The following is an 18,506-nucleotide window of genomic DNA, read 5'->3' as shown; positions in this document are numbered from 1 at the left end:
TTTTTATTGATTTATAATCATTTTACAATGTTGTGTCAAATTCCAGTGTAGAGCACAATTTTTCAGTTATATGTGAACATATATATATTCATTGTCACATTTTTTTCTCTGTGAGCTACCATAAGATTTTGTGTATGTTCCCCTGTGCTCTACAGTATAATCTTGTTTATCTATTCTACAATTTTGAAATCCTGTCTATCCCTTCCCACCCTCCGCCCCCTTGGCAACCACAAGTTTGTATTCTATGAGTCTATTTCTGTTTTGTATTTATGCTTTTTTTGTTGTTGTTTGTTTTTTAGATTCCACATATGAGTGGTCTCATATGGTATTTTTCTTTCTCTTTCTGGCTTACTTCACTTAGAATGACATTCTCCAGGAGCATCTATGTTGCTGCAAATGGCGTTAATGTTGTCGGTTTTTATGGCTGAGTAGGAATTCAGTATTTTTGAACTGATAGAGTATTTAAAAAAAACCTTTCTCAAGAAGTTAGTATAATTCTTAAAATATCACAAGTTTAGTATATAAATACCTGTGACTAGTCAAGAATCTTTTATAAATTAAAATATTTTTATGCAGTTAGGAAAATTTAACTTAATACCACTTTTACAATTCTTAGGACTTTGTTAAAAATAAAAAGACAGTAGTAAATTTCTCCAGTACCCAGCAGCCAACATCTCTTGCTCTAGACTTCTAAAGAGTACCGAATCAAAGAACATCCATCATATTCCAGGCAGAGTGGGTAAAAGGCCACTTGGATACTTCCTGCTCTCTCCTAGTTTTGCTCACAGTTGGACAAGTTAACTTAAACTAAGTGGCTGCAAGTGGGACACCTAGCATCACACTGTCCCATCTTTCTAACGCAGTGTCCAGAGAAAGATACTGAACATTTGCCATAACTCAACTTTTAACAGAAGAAAAGAGCCAATGAAATAAAGATTTTCCTTCACTTATCACTCTGCAGTCACTGTCCAACAGTCTTTCCCGCACATTTTAAACTATGGGGATTGTGAGAAAAATTTTCTCTAAGTTTCATGTTAAAAGGTATTAGGTGACAAGGACATATTAGAAATCAATTTAGACATGCCTGAAATACAAAGGTAATAACATTTCAGTATAGTTGGAAATCCTAAAGAAATGTACTTTATTCAACAAGTTTTAGTACCAGACATACCAATAATTCATCAAAATTACTTGCAGTGTTATGTGAAAATCAAAATTGTGTGGTTTGAATTATATGGCTAGGAATCATGGTAAATATACGTAACTGAGGAAACTTCCAGCTTCAGGAATGCATGTGTAAGTGAACACTGTACACAGGCGCTCTGAATAACATACCATGAGGAGGTGGGTACAGCGGGTTTGGTAAGATTCCACATAACATCATGAAAGTTCTCTTTTCTCTTGGAAAACTCCCACCACAGGAACCCACCCTAGTAACACTATCTTTAGGAAGAGAAGCAAGGCCCCCAGCAGTTTTACTGTTCTGCTTCTCATTAACCATAGAACTATGTGCAACATATCCTAGCCAAACCACGCCACCTTCCCCCAAGACTGACTTCCTTCTATCTCTTCCCTTTAAAAAAAAAAGTATTTATTTAATTTTTTGGGGGGGGGATAATTAGGTTTCTTTCTCTCCTTCTCTTTCTTTCTTCATAATAGAGGTACCACCCACTGAACTATACCCTACCCCACCACCTTCCTTTTTTTGATATGCTTAAACAGGGATTCTTACAGGGAATAAGGCCCAAGTAACACTGATTTCTTAATAAAAGAACACCTGTCTTTATGGGAAAATGTGACCAACAAAGTCAGGACAAGGAAAGACGAAAGCTGAAGAGCGGCACGTGCCTTCCCCCTTCGGTTGTTTCTAACTCTGCATTTTTAGGGAAATGCAAACTGCAGTTTGCGTTAATGTTGCATAGTTCTCTTCCACATCTTCTTCACCAACAGAGCTGGCTGGTGTGAAGATATTATTTGTAAGACATAAATATTACTAAAGTTCCCAGCTTGGCATATTTATCTAAATAGCCTACCTGTGAAATTTCCAGTAGAAACAAAACCAATCATGCCCACGCTACAAACGCCCCCAATTACTAATAGGAACAAAGCAAAATAAATATCCAGGATAAATTGATGATTTAAAAGTATATTCTATTATACTCTTAATGTATTAAATTGGCATTAAAAAGGTAGGAAAACCAATTACATTTACATTTTTAATAAAGGATAATAAAAGACAAATTACAGCCAACTGTTAAGCTTTTTTCCTTTTTTTTTTTAATTCTAGGGTACATGTACTGAAAAAAACAGAACAGGAAAGTCAGTTCAAGGGCTTTTTTTTTTTTTTTAACAAACAAATGATACTGCAGTCTTTCCTGTCACAGGTTTTCAAGCAATTCTATAAATCTAACCAGTCACATAAGATACTGAATGAGGAGTCTCTCACATTTGTTACTTTTAATTCCCAAGTGGTCAATATCCAGTATTTTCACTTCTGGGTAAGAGAAAAGGCATTTTGGTCCATTAATTCACCTACTCGCTCTTGGAGGACATTAACCAACTCTGCTATTACGAAGACGTGAGTGTCATCAATGTCTTGAATGATGAACTTCTTCCCTAGGGCATTTGACTCATCCAAGTACAGCAGAAACTGCTTCATGGCAGGGTCACTGTAGAGATAAACATGTGATGACGAGATACCTTACTGTCAAGTTACAGAGACCTGAATGATAAGAGCTGCACATGCAGAATTTTAGGATAATTTTAAAAGTTCAGTCTCTCACTCCCTTTCCGACTCAAGTGTTAATGATTAATTGACACAGCTGCATTTTTAGAACTATTGGTGTTAAGTTTAAGAGAAAGAGACCAATGACAAGATTTTAAAAGAATAATTTGCCACTGACAAGTGAAAAAGTAAGGGATTGTTCAAAGCTTTGTAGTTAGTAGGGACTCAAAGCACAGCCCTCTTAACTGATTTTAACGATAAATTTCCTAACTTGTCCATGGCTATTACGTTTAAGAAGCCAATAGTTTTCACTAATTTGCCAGTGACAAATTAATTTACAAAGCCAGTTCAACAGTCACTTTGATGAAGCAGGGTGTATAGCAAAACTCAGATCTGGATTCAACCCCTACTTTATCACTTACTTGAGTGACCTTAATATGTACGTCACCTCCCAAAGCCTCAAAGTGAGCCTACATAACAGAACTGCTATGGAAATTAAAGGAGAAAAATGCCAAGAGTAGTGTTTGGTTTGCAGTAAATATTCAAGTTTTTCCCCCTTCCTTAACATTCTGAAACTTGTAAGTCTGAACTAACATTCAGAATCTTTCAAGGAAATTGTAACCAAATTGCTTTGATCAAAGAGATCTAAATTCAAGTCTATTTGTGGTTTTTTTAGTTTGGAATGAATAGCACAGTCATAAGGGAAAGAGGGATAACATCTCCTAGATTTAAAGAAATATGTTTCTTTCATAAAAACCCTGACTCACAACAAGGGACACCCTTTAGACCTAATATAATATACAATAATGTGTTTAGCAAAAGATGAATATAAAAATGTCAAGTTGCATACAGATTTTAATTCTTAGAGAAACATAATCTTACACTATCTGTTGATTTCTTGAGGGATGTCAACATCAATTACAAACATAACAATTTAATTCAAAAGAGGTCAGTGTAATTTACAGAAAACCATGTTTTCTTTCAGGTACAAACATAGGTATAAGTGAAGCTAACAAGGTATTTACTTCAATCACTAAATGAGTATGGTTCATGGTGTATTAATCGTTAATAAGGTCAACACTTCCTTAAAAAATTATCTTAATTACTTTAAATAACTATTAAAATAATTTTGTTAATAATTTACTATGCAGTAAAATGTGAATAAGGAAGTCTGCCCATTTTAGAAATGACAGATTTTAAATTTAGTTTCTAGTATATTTGTTATCTTAGGTTCAGAATACTTAGGTTACACTTACCACTTGACTTTGGCAAAATTCAGTTAAATTCTATAGTTGCAGTATTAGAATGACTATACTAATGTAGGAAATTGATTTGTTCAGAAGCAGCAGATTTGCTATCTCAAGTTTTATTCCTTCATTCAATAGACACTGAAGGTCTACCAGGCACTAGGTGCTATTCTGGGCTGGGGATTCAGCAGTGAACAAGGTAATTTAAAGCCCTTTCTGTCACGGAGCTTACGTTCTAGTGGTAACGCTATGACACACACACACACACACACACACACACACACACACAAACCAGGGAAGTGGGATGAGAAATGGCAGTGATGACAGTGATAGGATCTTGCAAGGGTCAGCAGGGAAGTTGGGGAAGGCCTTACTGAGCAGGTGATACCTGAATAAACACCAGCAGGAAGTAGTGAGCAAATAGGAGGTGACTGGAGTAGAACATCCCAGGCAGAGTGAACAGCAAGGCCACAGTGGGGTGACTGAAGGGGAGCGTAATGGGAGACGAGGCGAGAACATTGTAACTGGTCCAGATCATGCAGAGCCTTAAGATGAATTTAGGGACTATAGCTTTTACTAAGTGATGTGATTTAACCGACACAACTGACTTATATTTTAAATGTAAGGATCATACTGGCTGCTGGGTTGAGAAAAGACTGGTGGTGGTAGAGGCAAGGGTGGAAACAGGGAGACCAATGAGAAGGTGACTGCAGTAACCCAGACAAGACAGAACGATTTGGACCCAGGTGGTAACAGTGAAGATGAGCAGTGGCTGAATTCTAGATTCATGTCGAACGTAAAGCCAACATAACTTGCTGAGACTGGACTTGAGCTTCAAGAGAATTAAGGAGACGCCAAGATTTCTGGTGTGAGCAAATGGAAGGATGGAACTGTCTTTCACTGAGATGAGGAGGAACACAGGAAGAACAGGTGTGCAGTTAAGGTCAAGAGTCTGGTTTAAGGCATGTTACATGTGAGCTGCTTCTGGTACCCAAGTGCGGCTAAGCAGAAAGCTGGATATACAATTCTGGATTTCAGAAGTGAAGCCCAGAACGAAGAGTCAGTCAGTCAACAACGTACAGACGGTATTTAAAGCCATGACAAAGGAGTGAGCAGTGCTTCAGAGAAGAGTCCAAGGACCAGTCCCTGGATACCCCAACATCAAAAGGTTAGGAAGAATAGGATGAACCAGCAAAGTAGATTATAAATAAGTGACCATTGAGGGAGGAAGAAAACCGGAGGAGTACCGGAAGCTAAGTGAACAAAGGAGATCCAGGAAGAGGAAGAGATCAACTGGGTCAGATGCTGTTAACAGGAACAAGAAGATAAGGACTGAGAATTGATTTCTGGATTCAGAAAGTTACTGGACCTTCCCAAGAGCGGCTGCAGGACCACGACTATAGGGGGGAGTGCCTGACTGGAGAGGTTTTCAGATTGAGAGGAGAGAAAGCAGAGGAAATGAATATAAACAAGTCTTCTAAGAAATCTTGCTACAAACAGCAGGAAAATCAAGTGGGAGTTTTTGCTCCTCACCCCCTGCCCGAGCAGCAGGAGATTACAGCATGCTTGTGATACTGATGGGAATGATCTAGCAAAGAAAAGTTGATAACGCAGGAGAAAGAGAGGAAAACTGCTGAAAAGGTATCCTTAGGCAAGACAGGCTGGGATCCAGTTCCCAAGGAGAGAGGCTGACTGTAGACAGGAGAACAGACAGCTCACCCAAAGTGACTGTGGGGGAGGAAGGAGTATATGGGCCTCGGTCCATGTGACAAGGACTAGTGGAAGTTCTCTTCTGATTGCTTCCATTTTCTCAGTGCAACAGAACAAGGTAACCAGCTGAAGTGAGGACAGGGAAGATTTTTGAGGCAAGTTCTCTTCTTGTGAAGGTATGAAATATATCCCATCCATTCTAAGAAGCACATCCCCCACTCCCTACCCCATTTTAACAACTCCAAAGTTGAGATGGATCTTACATTTAATGGCATGTTATAGTACAGCTGGCAGTAATTTTTCTTAGAGGTACATAAAATATTGGTAATCTTTAAAACAGATGACATCTTAATTTGATTAAATATAACAGCTTTACTAGGAAAGTGGGAGAATAGATGGACTAGGAAACGTAACAGGTTTGCAGACTAGTATTAAGGCTCACATGAGTTCAACAATCATGAATTTAAAGTGAGACCAATCAGTATGTCTGCATGTTTTCTCCACCCATCCAGAGCTGTGGAGGTAAAGGTTCAGAGCAGGGGGAGAGCTGGATTGAACCAGATCTGGTCAGTGTGACTGAGGTGGGGGCAAGGAAACGAGTATGCTGTTGGACTGTGGGATGTAAGCAGGGGATGGAGGAAAGAAAGGATGTTGGGTGGTCAAGGACAGGGAAAAGGTGGGAGGATCAAAGGACTGCAAGTCTGCAGAGTTGAAATTATAAAATGAGGGCATTAGAGGGAGTGAACTGGGAAGAGGAGGTGGCAGTCAGAGTTAGGTGCCTGAAATGGAGATTCTGAAGAGATGGCAGCACTGGCTGGGACACAGGTAGGATTGACTATGTGAATTGGTGGCTGTGACAGGGTGGAGGAGAGCTCATTGGAAGAGGTCAGGGAACTAAGAGGACAGGGTACTGAAAGGACTATGCACATGAAATTGTTAAGAATTTGTGGAGAACTTCTCAAGAGTGACAGGTAGCCTTCAAGGAAAGACTCAGGTGTTTGCAGACGGTTACACAGAGGAGGATCAGAGGGTGGTCTAGTCAGACTCAGACCTGGGGTTTCTATGGAAGAGGGAGGGAGGATTTCTGCAAGTGGCAAATGAGGAGCAAGGTAGAGACCTGTCCCATTTCTTGGCCCAATGGTACGAGAGGTTATTAGAGAAAAAAAGTCGACATATTCAAAAAAGGTAGGGAGGTGTTACTGGGGAAAGAAAGCGGGAAAGTTCAAGGAAGAGGCTGAGGGTATAGGGGATTCTGCTGCTGTCTCACTAGGTTCTAGAGCAAGGATGGGGTGGAGGCGGGCAGGAGACAGAAATTAAAAGCAGATGTATAGAGCCATAAGGTCATGAGTGTTAAAGGAATGAGGGATGGCCTGGAAGTCTGTGGCTTTTTTGGGTGACTGAAAACAAAGAAAAGTAGGAATAAAGGTCATGGGAATGAGAGTCTCAAGGCAGATAACGATAAAAACAATGGCTTTTCTTGTTAGCCCTTTAAAATAAATTTTGGGTCTAAATGTAACAATAATAAGGATAAATAAGGACATCAGAAAAATTGCTACCCAAGTGGGATACACTATCTTGTTACTGTTTGAGTGCTGTGCATTCACAGATGACACCGATTTGCTCTAATTAGCTGCTACTACAAGGTACTATAGATAGCAAGGGTTCAGTGGTTCCAAAGACCAGGCTCCAGAAATTTTCTAAGTGAAATAAATTTACATACTTTCAATTAAATAAAAGCTAAACAACTGAAACCAAGAAGCGTCAGGGGACTGACGATCTGTGCTTTGAATCAACACATCAGTGCTTTAAATATTTTTGCTATTTGCATACCACCCTTGGCATTTCAACCATCTCTTGTAGCACTTGCATTATATACTACTTAATATTTTTCTTTATATTGCCTTTAAATCAACTAACTTCTAAGCTAACTTCATCTGGTACAAAATCACCAGTCATGTTGATATGTTTTATTTTCTTCTCAGTTTTCTCAGATAATTTAAACTGGTTATACCAAAACTATCTTTGTGCTCTACCCCACTGCCCCTAATCTGTGTTCTACTCCAAACCATTGTGAATGCTAGCTGTATTCCCTGTACCTGAGGAAACACGACTAAAGGACAAATGGGATGAGAACTTAGAAAATGACTGGTCACCGAAATAACTACCTCTAATATCAACTGCCTCAAGCTTTTTGAAAGAAAATGGAAAGCAGTCAATTTGATATTGAACTTTCAAACATGTATTTGAAATATAATCTGTAATGATTCAAAAAGACACTCAAAAGTTTAAGGGACATTTTGTTAGGAAGTGCTGAGGGCCTAGAATATTTTGCAAGAATATAAGCTGTTTACTTGAACATGAGAAAGTCTCTGGGCGAAACTACTGGCAGGAAAGAACCAAAACCAAGTGGCCATGTATGTATTTGGTCGAAGTACTGGTATCAGGGCTAGTGAGCAGGAAAAAATATCTTTGCCCTGGAAATGTAAAGGGCGGGTATCATCAGCCACCTCCTAAAGAACCTCAGTATGGCTCCCATAAAATATGATTCTAAAACATATTACACCATGAGGGGCCTACTAGGATGATGTAGCTACATGTAAGAGAGACTGCAACATTAATCGGTTGGATAAAGTTGTCAGTACTGTCCATCCAATCAGAACAATAATCTTTGCTTAGTCAATGGTAAACAATCCTTCCTGATAGTAACTAACTAACAGATGTAATTACTTAAAATTTTAAAAAGTATTTGTCTGTAAATTCTGTTATGTTCTAAGAGTAGAATGTTTTAGAAAATTGTTATTGAATGTGAAAATGGCTTTGTTCATATCACTTAAAATATTTTCAAAGCTGTATTATTTGATTATAAGAATGTCATAAATCAACACCTTGTTTTATTAGCACATTTAACTACCTAAAATTTTATCTGCAGTTTGGATCACTTCTTTCCTTATGATCACTTCCATAAGATAAACATCTAGAAATGGAATTATTGCGCTAAAGCATATAAAAGCCCAAAAGACCGATCAAATTACTTTCCAGATCAGCTACTTCTCAAGGTTGCACTTCTATCATCATGTCGGCAGCTTGGTGAGAGCTTGCTTTTTAAAAGCTACGACTGGAAGACAACAGTCACTTCATTTCGAAGCTATTCTGGTGTAACCTGTCAAAAACGAAGTCTAGTGTGCACACCTTTTTTGTACTGAAACTTGAATTCAATTTATTAAGAACCTATTCTTATCCACTCTGATCCTCACTGTGGTAACCGACAAGCTCTAAAGGACACTAATAACCTAGAATTTAGGCTGAGATTACATTCTTTGATTCAATTCTATTAACAAAGTTCTTTCAGTAAACAAATATTTACTAAGCACTCAAATAGAGATATATATAGATATATATATATATATGCAGATATATATATATATTTCAGGCACTGTTTTGGGTGCCCAGGAAACTTCAGTGAATGTGGACCTGTTAAGAAGAAGCAGCAAAGGCTCACAAAAGATATATAAATGCTGTGAAAGAATAGGACAGTGGTTAGACTGGTTTTGCCTTAGCTCTTGTTTTTCATATACAATACAGGTTTGGAAGCCAAACCCATAGGATGAAACTGGACTAGGAATATCTGTTTCTCTAGATTCTTTGCTACTGTACTGTACACTGGTTGGAGTGCACACCCAGACAACGTATCTTCCCTGCTGAAGCACCTGCCAAACCAACTGTGATAAATGTCACACCAGAGGTCTGCTCCAGCACCTGGACTTGGACACAGACGTTTGCTGAGCATATGCTCCTTGCTTCGATGACTGCTGTGGTTGGCTAGACTTGGGAAAACTCTTGGTGTGAGGCTGGCAGTTGATAGTGGTAGATCCCAACAAAGAGGAAGGCTTCACCTACCTCATTCTGACATAAAAATATAAAAAATTTGAATTTAGCTTTAGATTTTGGTATTTGATAAGCCTTGGGAGGAGAGAATCTTATTATATCCAAGTACTTTGATTTTTCAGTTCACTGATAGCTGGGTGTAAGTGGCCAGCATTACAAACTGGTTTATTTGCTTCTTTAATGTAAAGCTGTACTCTAATGCACCTAGATGCTTCACATAATCTATGGCTATTATGAAGTAATAAACAGACTTATGCTGATACTGTATTACTAACAGTTTTCTCTTTGGCATCAAAGACAGGAGGGAAATTGAAGGAATTTTCCAGTTACCACTCCAACATGTGTACTTGATCATGAAAGTGGACTCACAGGCTCTGGCCAAACCCTTTATGAATCTGTTGTTTCTTAGGCCTGGAGTCTTCTTGGAAGAGCTGTATATTTGGGAAGACAGTTATCCTTTTGAAAAATCATGCAAGCTTTATTTTAGAATTCACGTTGAAGGGAAAAAGTAGTTTTGTAAGGACAATATCCATCTGCAAAATAAAATTTCAGTAGCACTGGTGCAAAACAATTCCCTACAGGGGAACTGATTACCAAACTTAAGCTGACTAAATGTTTCTCAAACTGAAAATGCACTATGATAAGATCCTTTTGTATGTACAATTTTGATTTAGTAGATGTGGGGTGTGGTCTGAAATTTTTCATTTCTAACAAGCTCCAGGTGATGCTGCTGCTGCTAGCCTGGGGAATACATGGAAAAGCAAGGTGACAGAGGGCCACTGGCACCCAGGCAGAGTTCAGAGGCCTGATAACAAGCAAACTAGAGGAGAGCTCACCCAATCAGCAAAGAATATACCTCAGTTTCTCTCACAGATCCTTACTCTTTGCTCTTAAGACTAAACTGAGAGTCTACCACTGAAATTTTAATGAGTTTCCCAGAGTATTGCTCTTGAAAATGCAGTCCAGCCATCATTAAAAAAATACATCGGCATGATACTATCCCAACCACCATTCCAAAAGGACTGTTTTGGAAACAGACTAAATTATTCCAAGGTTATTCTTGAATAGGTAACAATGACAAAGAAAAAAAAAATGGATGTGGGAGAGACTTAGGGAAAGTAGCGGGAGTGAAACTGTGCGATAAAAGAGTCATCACAAATCACTAGGGAGGGAAATAAATGGTGCTGGACAATTTTTCAGCTATTTGACCAAAAGAAGCAGCTAACTTAGATCTTCACCTTGTAAAATGTCCCTCCTTCCAATAAATTCTAGATGAATGAAGCTTAAATTACCAACGAAAACAAAAATATGAAAACCCAATGAGAGGGTGAATATTGATCAAATCCAGGATAAAGATTAAATTTAGGAGTTAGAAGAAACAAAAGGGAAAAAACTGATAGCTGACACTGTGTGTGTGTGTATTCTCTGTGCTAAAAATTAACATTAAAAGACCAACCAGTAAAATGTTTCTATTAATTATGACAAAGTGATAAGAAAAATAAAATACAAAAATTAGCTTAGAAGTATTTTCCAAACAAATATGAAAACGAATATATGGATGTGTATGCATGAACAGGACACTGTGTTGTACATCAGAAACTGACAAAATGACACGTTGTAATTGACTGTACTTCACTAAAAAAAAAGTTCTCCAAAAGACAACAGCATGGTATGCTTAGAATTTCTAGGATCTAGATCTGTCCCTTTGCTTTCCCAAGTGACTACCTTTCTTCTCTCTAGTGGTTTGTTTTTATGAACATACATTCTAGTCTCTCACATTAAAACAACAAAAATAACAAAAACCAGAGTCCCTTAACACAGTCTTCTTCAGCTACCACCCCATCTATTCCTTTGCTCATTATCACAACAAAACTTCTCCAAATAGTCTCCACTTCCTTGCTTCCCTTTCTCTTTTTAAAGTACTCCAATCCAGCATCTATCCCACTTCTCCATTAAACAGCTCTCACACAAAATTGACGACCTCCAGGGTGTCTTCACCTTATCCCACCTCTCATCACCACCAGACACAGCCCTTACGCCTTCAGGAAACATTCCCTCCCTTAGTTTCCTTCCTACTTCACTGGCTGTTCTCTTAATTGCCTGTGTTACTCAAACTCTAAATCTGCACTATCCGTAAGGTAGCCATAGTCACATGACACTACTGAGCACTTGAAATGTGGTTACTTTGTGAGATGTGCTCTAAAAGCAAAATACACATTGGATTTTGAAGCTTTAGTATGAAAAAAGACTTAGTAAAGTTTTGAAGCGTTTGTATGGACTTTGAAGATTCAGTACCTGTTGTGATACTTTGGGTATACTGAGTTAAATAAAATACATTAAGTTCACCTGTTTCATTTTACCTTCCAATGTGGTTACTATAAAGTTAAGACTACATATGTGGATCCCATTATATTCCTACTAGACAGTGCTGCTCTAAATGCCAGAGTATTGTAGGGTTTGGTCTTGCTCCTCCCCCAGCCTTGCCATTACAGAAACAGTACCATCATCCATACATACAGTGGCTCCTGTCAGGGGCAGAGAAATGTAGAAAGTAGTATGTTCAGACAATGGAAGTGCCACAGGGCAGGACACCCAGATGAGACAGAACTGTTTGGTGGGGCAAACATACAAGTGGAGACTGAGCAAGAGTGGTCTAGCAGTTCAGGTTTTCAGACTGGGAAAAATTAAGCCCTACATTAGCTATGAGGAGCTCAATTCTGCCCAATGTTTCTAGTTTCTCCTTTGGAATGTGTGCCTAGTTTAAGAAATCTTCAACTGGCTTTCTTTCTCTTTTTTAAAGACCAAAGTTTGTGATTGTGAAGACTCAGGCAGAACCTAAAATTCTAGTCAATCCCTGATGATTTGAGAAACAAGGCCTGTTCGCCTAAAGAGGGTTAATTTAACAAATATGCTGGTTTGACCAAAAGTTCTTGGAAATAATGCCAATTACATCAATTCAACAAAGACACAAATGTGGCAGCAGGAAGAAACTCAGCAACAAGATCTGTCCCACTTGTTAATTAAGTAAGAAAAATGAAGTCTAGAAAGCTGAAAGACTTGATTCATTTAGATCTTAGAACAAAACAAAAAATGGATTTTGGAAGTATACATGCAAATCAAGATTCAATGTGCAGATTTAAAACTCATTAAGTATCAAAACTACTAACCACTTAGCAGGGAGGGTACAACTCAGTCATAAGAGTGCATGCTTAGCTTAGCATGCACAAGGTTCCAGATTCAATCCCCAGTACCTCCATTAAATAGACCTAATTACCTCCTCCCCTCAAAAAAAAAACACTAACCATTCTATAAGCACTCCTTTCAAGACGTTGACCATCTTTTCCGAGTCAGAAGGTGCAGATGACCATAAAAATGCTGAAAAAAAGAAAAAGGGGGGGGTGTAAAGTAACAAAACACAAAACCATCAACTTCCATACCCTTTGGGGATTTACTTTCGAAATGAGCCAAGAAATTAAGCGTCAAAACATGTGCGTCTATGAGAGACAGAGCTAACACTAGGAAAACAGATATTCCGATTTTCTAGCGAAATTAAAATGAATCTATTTGGAATACTAGCAATGCATAAATCTTACTTGCAAACAAATTCTACCCGCTGTCAATCCTAATGAAAGCAAGGGGACTATACAGCACTGTGCCCCAACCAAGGTTTAAAGTATGTTCTTTAGTCAAAAGATTTCTTCCCATCCAGGAGTATAGGAGTATGATAAAACTTAACATCCTTGGAGACAGGAATCATAGAATGGTAGCTCTGAAAAGGGCCTTAGAAATTGTATAGCGAGTCCGACCATCTCGTTTTACTGACGAAGAGATTAAGCCACAGCTCCCGCCCGCCCCTACTCAATAAAAGTACAATCCAGGTCTCTAGATTTCGTGTTCCTTTGCCAAGTAAATTACGTCCCCCAATGATGTGAGCTTGAAGGAAAGGAACCCACTCAGCCCCGCCAACTTAACCCTTAAACTTCTACACCTGGGTGCCGGGCAATGCCTCCCCAAAGGAAATCCAACGTTCCCTGCGGGACAGCCGACCGGCCTCGTCAGGAAGAGCCCAGAAAGGGGGCGGGATACCGCCCTTTACCCCAGTACCTGAAGGACAGGCTTGTTGGACTTTCCCTCTCCTCTTTTTCTTCTAGACCCCCGGTCTCCCTCTCTTCTCTCACACTCCAAGAGCCGTCACCACGCACCTCCGCCCACAGATCCAGCAGCGCCTCGGCGTCGCCGACGGAGTGCGCCTGCGCCAGCTACGTCATCGCGACAGCGACGCTCCCGTGGGCGGAACACCTCTGCAGGAGGCGGGGCGCGGGCTGGGCCGAGGGGCGGGGCGGGGCGGGGCGCGGTGAGGGCGCGGTCACGTGCCGCCCGGCGCCGGGGTAGGGCGCGGGCTGGGAGCCGCGGAGAGGGGTGGGCTCCCCGCCGACCGGGTCCCGGGTGAACGGCTGGGGGCAGGCCGAGTCAGCGTGCCGGCAGGTAGGAAGGGAAGGCCTGGTTCGTAGGGGCGGGCGAGGGCCTCGGCGAAGCCAGGCACTGCGGGGAGTGGGGAGGGAGCTGACGGGGCGCGGCCGGTGCGTCCCCGTGAGGACGCACGGACCCTGGCTGACCCGCTGACCCGCCGCTCGGCGTGAGGTGAGGGCCTCTCTCCCAGACTCTGCAACTCGACTTTTGTTTCCTGGTCGCCGCTTTTCTCTGGTTCCTCTCCGAAGCTCAAAGAGCACCTGCCGGTACCATCAGCCCGGGCGCTTTGGTCAGGGAAAGATGATGAAAATGAGGAGGAAACAGTCACCTCATTCAAATCGGAACCTTCCAGACCACAGCTTCTAGCTCTGACCGAGAGGTTGAACAGATTGAAGGCTGATAGGTGTCTAAGACGGGTAACTGTCATTTTAAAGTGAAAGACCCCAGAGAGGTCTAAAATTAGTTCCTTCCCCAAATTAGGATCTATAGTCTAATAGAGCTCTCTCTCCAATTGTTTTCACACCAGTGGAGAAATGAGGTTCATGCTTTCTGTTCTTAAGATAAAATTGTACTTCTCCAATGGTGTATTCATGTGATTGACGAACCTAGCTTTTCCATTTATTTCCCTCTTTCCCTCAACTCTTTCTCTTATGGTTGGTTTCCATAGTGCTGCGCATGCTGTCTCTCTCTCGCTCTCGCGCGCGCTCTCTCTCTCATCTCCCAAATATAGCTCTTCCCAAGTATCTTTTCAGTTTTTTTCTTCTTGAATGCATTTATCTCCTGGACTGTCCCATCAGTTCCATCACATTGGATCTCCAGGTGCTCCAGGTGCTGGCCTGATACCTGCACATTAATGACCTGTGGTAACTCTCCACCTCTCAAACTGAACTAGTTCTCACTTCATTTTAACTTCCAAATCTACTTTTCTTCTTGTGTTTTTCTAAGTCGTCCAGATTTAAAACTTCAATTTATTTATTCAACAAACATTTTGTGCAGTATGTGCCAGACCCTGTTCTAGACACTGCAAATACAATGGTAAACTAGTTACAGTGGGGGAGAGAGACACTGACCTCAGTTAATGAGAAGGTATCAGATGTGATCTGATAAAGAGTGACTGGAAAGGCTGCTTTGGTTTAGAGGGTGTCAGAAATGGCCTTCAATTCAAGCAGATTTCTGAAGTAAAATCTTTTATACACTAGTACTAAGTAGGAATTTTAATTTAAAAAATACTACTCATAACAGTATTTAATACTAAAGGTATCTAGAAATAGATCAAATTAAAGCTGCATAGTCCTTTAGTGAGAAACTTATAATGTTCTATTGAAATGCATAAAAGAAGACCCAAGTAAATGCAGAGGTATACCATATTCATGGATAGGAAAACTCACTATCATAAAGATGTCAGTTTTTCCCAGTTTTCCAGATTCATTGCAGTTCCGAATAAAATTGCTATATGGTTTTTCATGGAAGTTGACATGCTGACTGTAAAATGTATATGGAAAGGCAAAGCACCTAGAATTGCTAAGTCAATTTTGAAGAAAAAATCTGTTCTCCCAGATATCAAAACAATATAAAGCCATAATAATTGAGATTACTGTCTCAATTACTGGTATTGGTTTAAGGACAGAAAAGTAGACTCATGGAGCAGAATAGAGAGCTTAGAAACACACCTACATACATGTGGGAGCTTGGTTTACCACTAAGTGGTATTACAAAGCATGGGGGAAAGTACAGGCTGTTCAATAAATGATGCTGAGATATGTGATATCCAAATAGGTTAAAGACAAAATTAGATTCCTTTCCACACCATTTCCAACAGTAATTTCCAAATGGATTAAAGATATATGTGAAAAATATTTAGGAAAAAAAAAAGCAGGCTATGTTGTCTTGAAGGAAGATTTCTGTTTTTTGTCTGTTTTATTGCTGTTAAATACACATAACATAAAATTTGCCATTCTAAACACTTTAATGTGTGCAATTCAGTTCATGTTATTGTGCAGCAATTACTACTGTCTTTCTCCAGAACTTTTTCATCTCTCTGAAAAGGATTTCTTAAGTTACAGAAAGCACCATTGAGGATCCTGTTGTATTACTCCAAATGAGAGATGGTGGTGACATGCACTTGAGTGCTAACAGTGAAGATGGAGAAAAGTGGCTGGATTTGGGATATGTTTTGATGGCAGACAGCAGTTACTGTGCTTGGTTTAGATAATGTGAAGGGAAAGCAAGGAATGAAAGGCAATATCAAGTTTTTTCTTGACCTGTGAGGTAGATTATTTGCCATATATCATCAAAAACCGCTTACCATTTGCTTGGTGGTGATGAGAGTAGGAGAAGGAAGAGTTTGGGAAGAAAAAAATGAAGAATTCTGTTTTGGACAGTTAAGTTTGAAAGACCTGTTGGACATTCAAGTGGAAATGTTCCAGTAGCTGTTGGATAGACATCTGGAAAGATGGTGACTGGAGTTACAACTTCAGGATCACTGGCATATAGATATTTAAAACTGATGTATTAGGATTAGATTTGGCTGCATTACATAGAAAATATAATAATGACTTAAATATGCATCTAATTCTATAGGAAGGCAGGCTGAGGCTGGTATGGCAGCAGCTCCATGATTATCACGGACTTGGACTCCTGTCTTGCTGTTCTGCCATCCTTAGCATGCTGCCTTATGGTTGAGATGGCTGCTTTAATTCCAGATGCCACCTGCTCATAGCAAGAGGTAAGAGGGACTCACAGGAAATACTGCCACTCAAGATGAGCTCTCAATCAAAAATTATGAAGCATATAAATAAATAGACCACCAAGAAGGATAGCCAGTTATTAGAAATGGTGGTTCTAACAGAAACTTTAAAATAAGTATGTTCAAAGTGTAAAGGAAGGTTTAGAAACCACATGTATCAGTTAGCTTTTTGCTGCACTATGAACTATCCCAAAACCTAGTCACTAAAATAGCCATTTTATTATTGCTTACAAGTTTAAGGGTTGAATATGGGGTTTGTAGGGTCAGCTAGGGACTAGTTAGTCTGGGATGACCTCGTAAGCCTGGCAGTTTGTGCTGGCTGTCAGTTGGTACTGGTGTTTGGGCTAATGGGGGGATATTGAGCAGCATTTCTCTTTTCCTCCAGCAGAATAACCTGGGCGTCTTTACATGCTGGTGGTCACAAGTTTCCCAAGGCAGAACAGACAGAAACCCCAGTATGCATTGCTTCTCAAGTCTCATTTGAAGTCAGTTGTAAGGCCAGTCCATGGTCAGTATGAGAAGGCCCTACCAAAGAACATAGATACGGGAAAAGGAATAACTTGGGACCATTTTTCACAATCTGTCATAATTTAAGACGAAAAGCAGAGTAGAATGTAAAAAGAGCAGGCAAGTGTGAAGTGAGCCAAATAGAAGTTTTAGAAATAAAGGAAAGTTATTGAAATACTCAGTAGATAGATTGAATGGCAGGCTAAATACAGCTAAATAAAAGATTGGTGAATTGTAAGACAGATTTGGGGAAACAATCCATAAAAATGTCCAGAGACAGAAAAAATTAGAAAATATGGAAGAAGTTGAGCTTTGGAAGTAGAATCAGAAAGTTTAACGTATACCCAATAAGAGTACCAGAAGGAAAAAATAGAATGGAGCACTCCAAATCCTGAGCAATACGTATAAAAGCAAACCAGTACCTAGACATAACATACGGAAGCTTAAGAACATCTAAAACAAATATCTTCAAACTGCCAGATGAAGTACAGTAATCATGATAATAAGTAACATTTGTTGAGCACTGAACTTGGAATAGGCACTGTTCTATGTACTTTACATGTATTATGTCATATTTATATAACTCCTTAAAGTAGTCCTATTATTGCCATTTTGTAGGTGAGGAAAGTGAGGCACAGAGAGGTAAATTAGCTCATAAGCATATGTCTAGTTGTGTTTTAAAACATACTGAGGACTTTGTTTTAATCACGTGTGGTAAGATGACAAACACAGAGACAACTGTCTTGAAAGAAGAGTTTACTATAGTATTGTTTTCAAGAGGAGGGGGCGTGCCATGCTGTGCACTTAGGGAGGCATTGAGATTGCTCAGATGGAGTGAAGGGAAACCATGGGCCAGAGCCTGTTATGATTTTCGGGGGAAAGAATGGATAAGACGGGGTAGTCAAGCTGAACAAGTTTAGGATTGGATGGATTGAATAATTTTGGCAGCCTTTGGGCTATAGGGAAAGTCCTTAGTTTTCTGATACCTGGCCCTGGATTGATACAGGGCAGGGGAAATACTGACTTGGTGTATGATGGATAAAGGAGGTTTGGGAGTAGGGACTAAGGATTGGTTGGTTTGCACATGAATGGTGTACTCACAGGTGGGTTGTTTGCAATTTCTAGATATCAGCTAACCTCTGAAGGGGCAGTCATCTCCTGGGTCCTCAAGGCACTAAGATGTCAAAGCATAGTAAAATAAAAGACACAATTAATA

At 39.8% G+C, this 18,506-nt stretch overlaps 2 protein-coding genes across 3 annotated transcripts in view; one reads left to right on the top strand and one right to left on the bottom strand.

Moving 5' to 3' along the window:
• Positions 1–342: 342 nt before the first annotated feature.
• GTF2H5 (general transcription factor IIH subunit 5) lies at positions 343–13,827 on the bottom strand. Its single transcript, XM_072966121.1, has 3 exons — positions 13,672–13,827; positions 12,870–12,942; positions 343–2,669 (listed from the first exon to the last, which is right to left on the bottom strand). Exons 2-3 carry the CDS (start codon positions 12,902–12,904, stop codon positions 2,489–2,491), a joined length of 216 nt encoding a protein of 71 aa, XP_072822222.1. The 5' UTR covers positions 12,905–12,942; positions 13,672–13,827; the 3' UTR covers positions 343–2,488.
• Positions 13,828–13,918: 91 nt separating this feature from the next.
• Positions 13,919–18,506, top strand: part of SERAC1 (serine active site containing 1) — a 60,733-nt gene continuing 56,145 nt past the window's right edge. The window contains exons 1-2 of one of the 2 annotated variants that reach the window (XM_072966117.1): positions 13,943–14,052; positions 16,618–16,762. In XM_072966117.1, coding sequence (XP_072822218.1) covers positions 16,740–16,762 — 23 coding nt within the window. In that variant the 5' untranslated portion in view covers positions 13,943–14,052; positions 16,618–16,739. Of the gene's footprint in view, positions 14,053–16,617; positions 16,763–18,506 lie in introns of both variants that reach the window. The other variant, XM_015246654.3, reaches the window with a different exon arrangement.

The sequence above is a fragment of the Vicugna pacos genome, chromosome 8 (assembly GCF_048564905.1).
Source record: "Vicugna pacos chromosome 8, VicPac4, whole genome shotgun sequence".
NCBI lineage: Eukaryota > Metazoa > Chordata > Mammalia > Artiodactyla > Camelidae > Vicugna > Vicugna pacos.
This window is presented reverse-complemented; position numbering and strand designations above follow the sequence as displayed.

Coding starts and splice junctions, on each gene's coding strand:
- GTF2H5 (XM_072966121.1), bottom strand. CDS start 12,904: ATGGTCAACGTCTTGAAAGGAGTGCTTATAGAATG. Junction 2,670..12,869: donor AAAGGAGTGCTTATAGAATG/GTTAGTGTTTTT, acceptor TTATCTCTACAG/TGACCCTGCCATGAAGCAGT.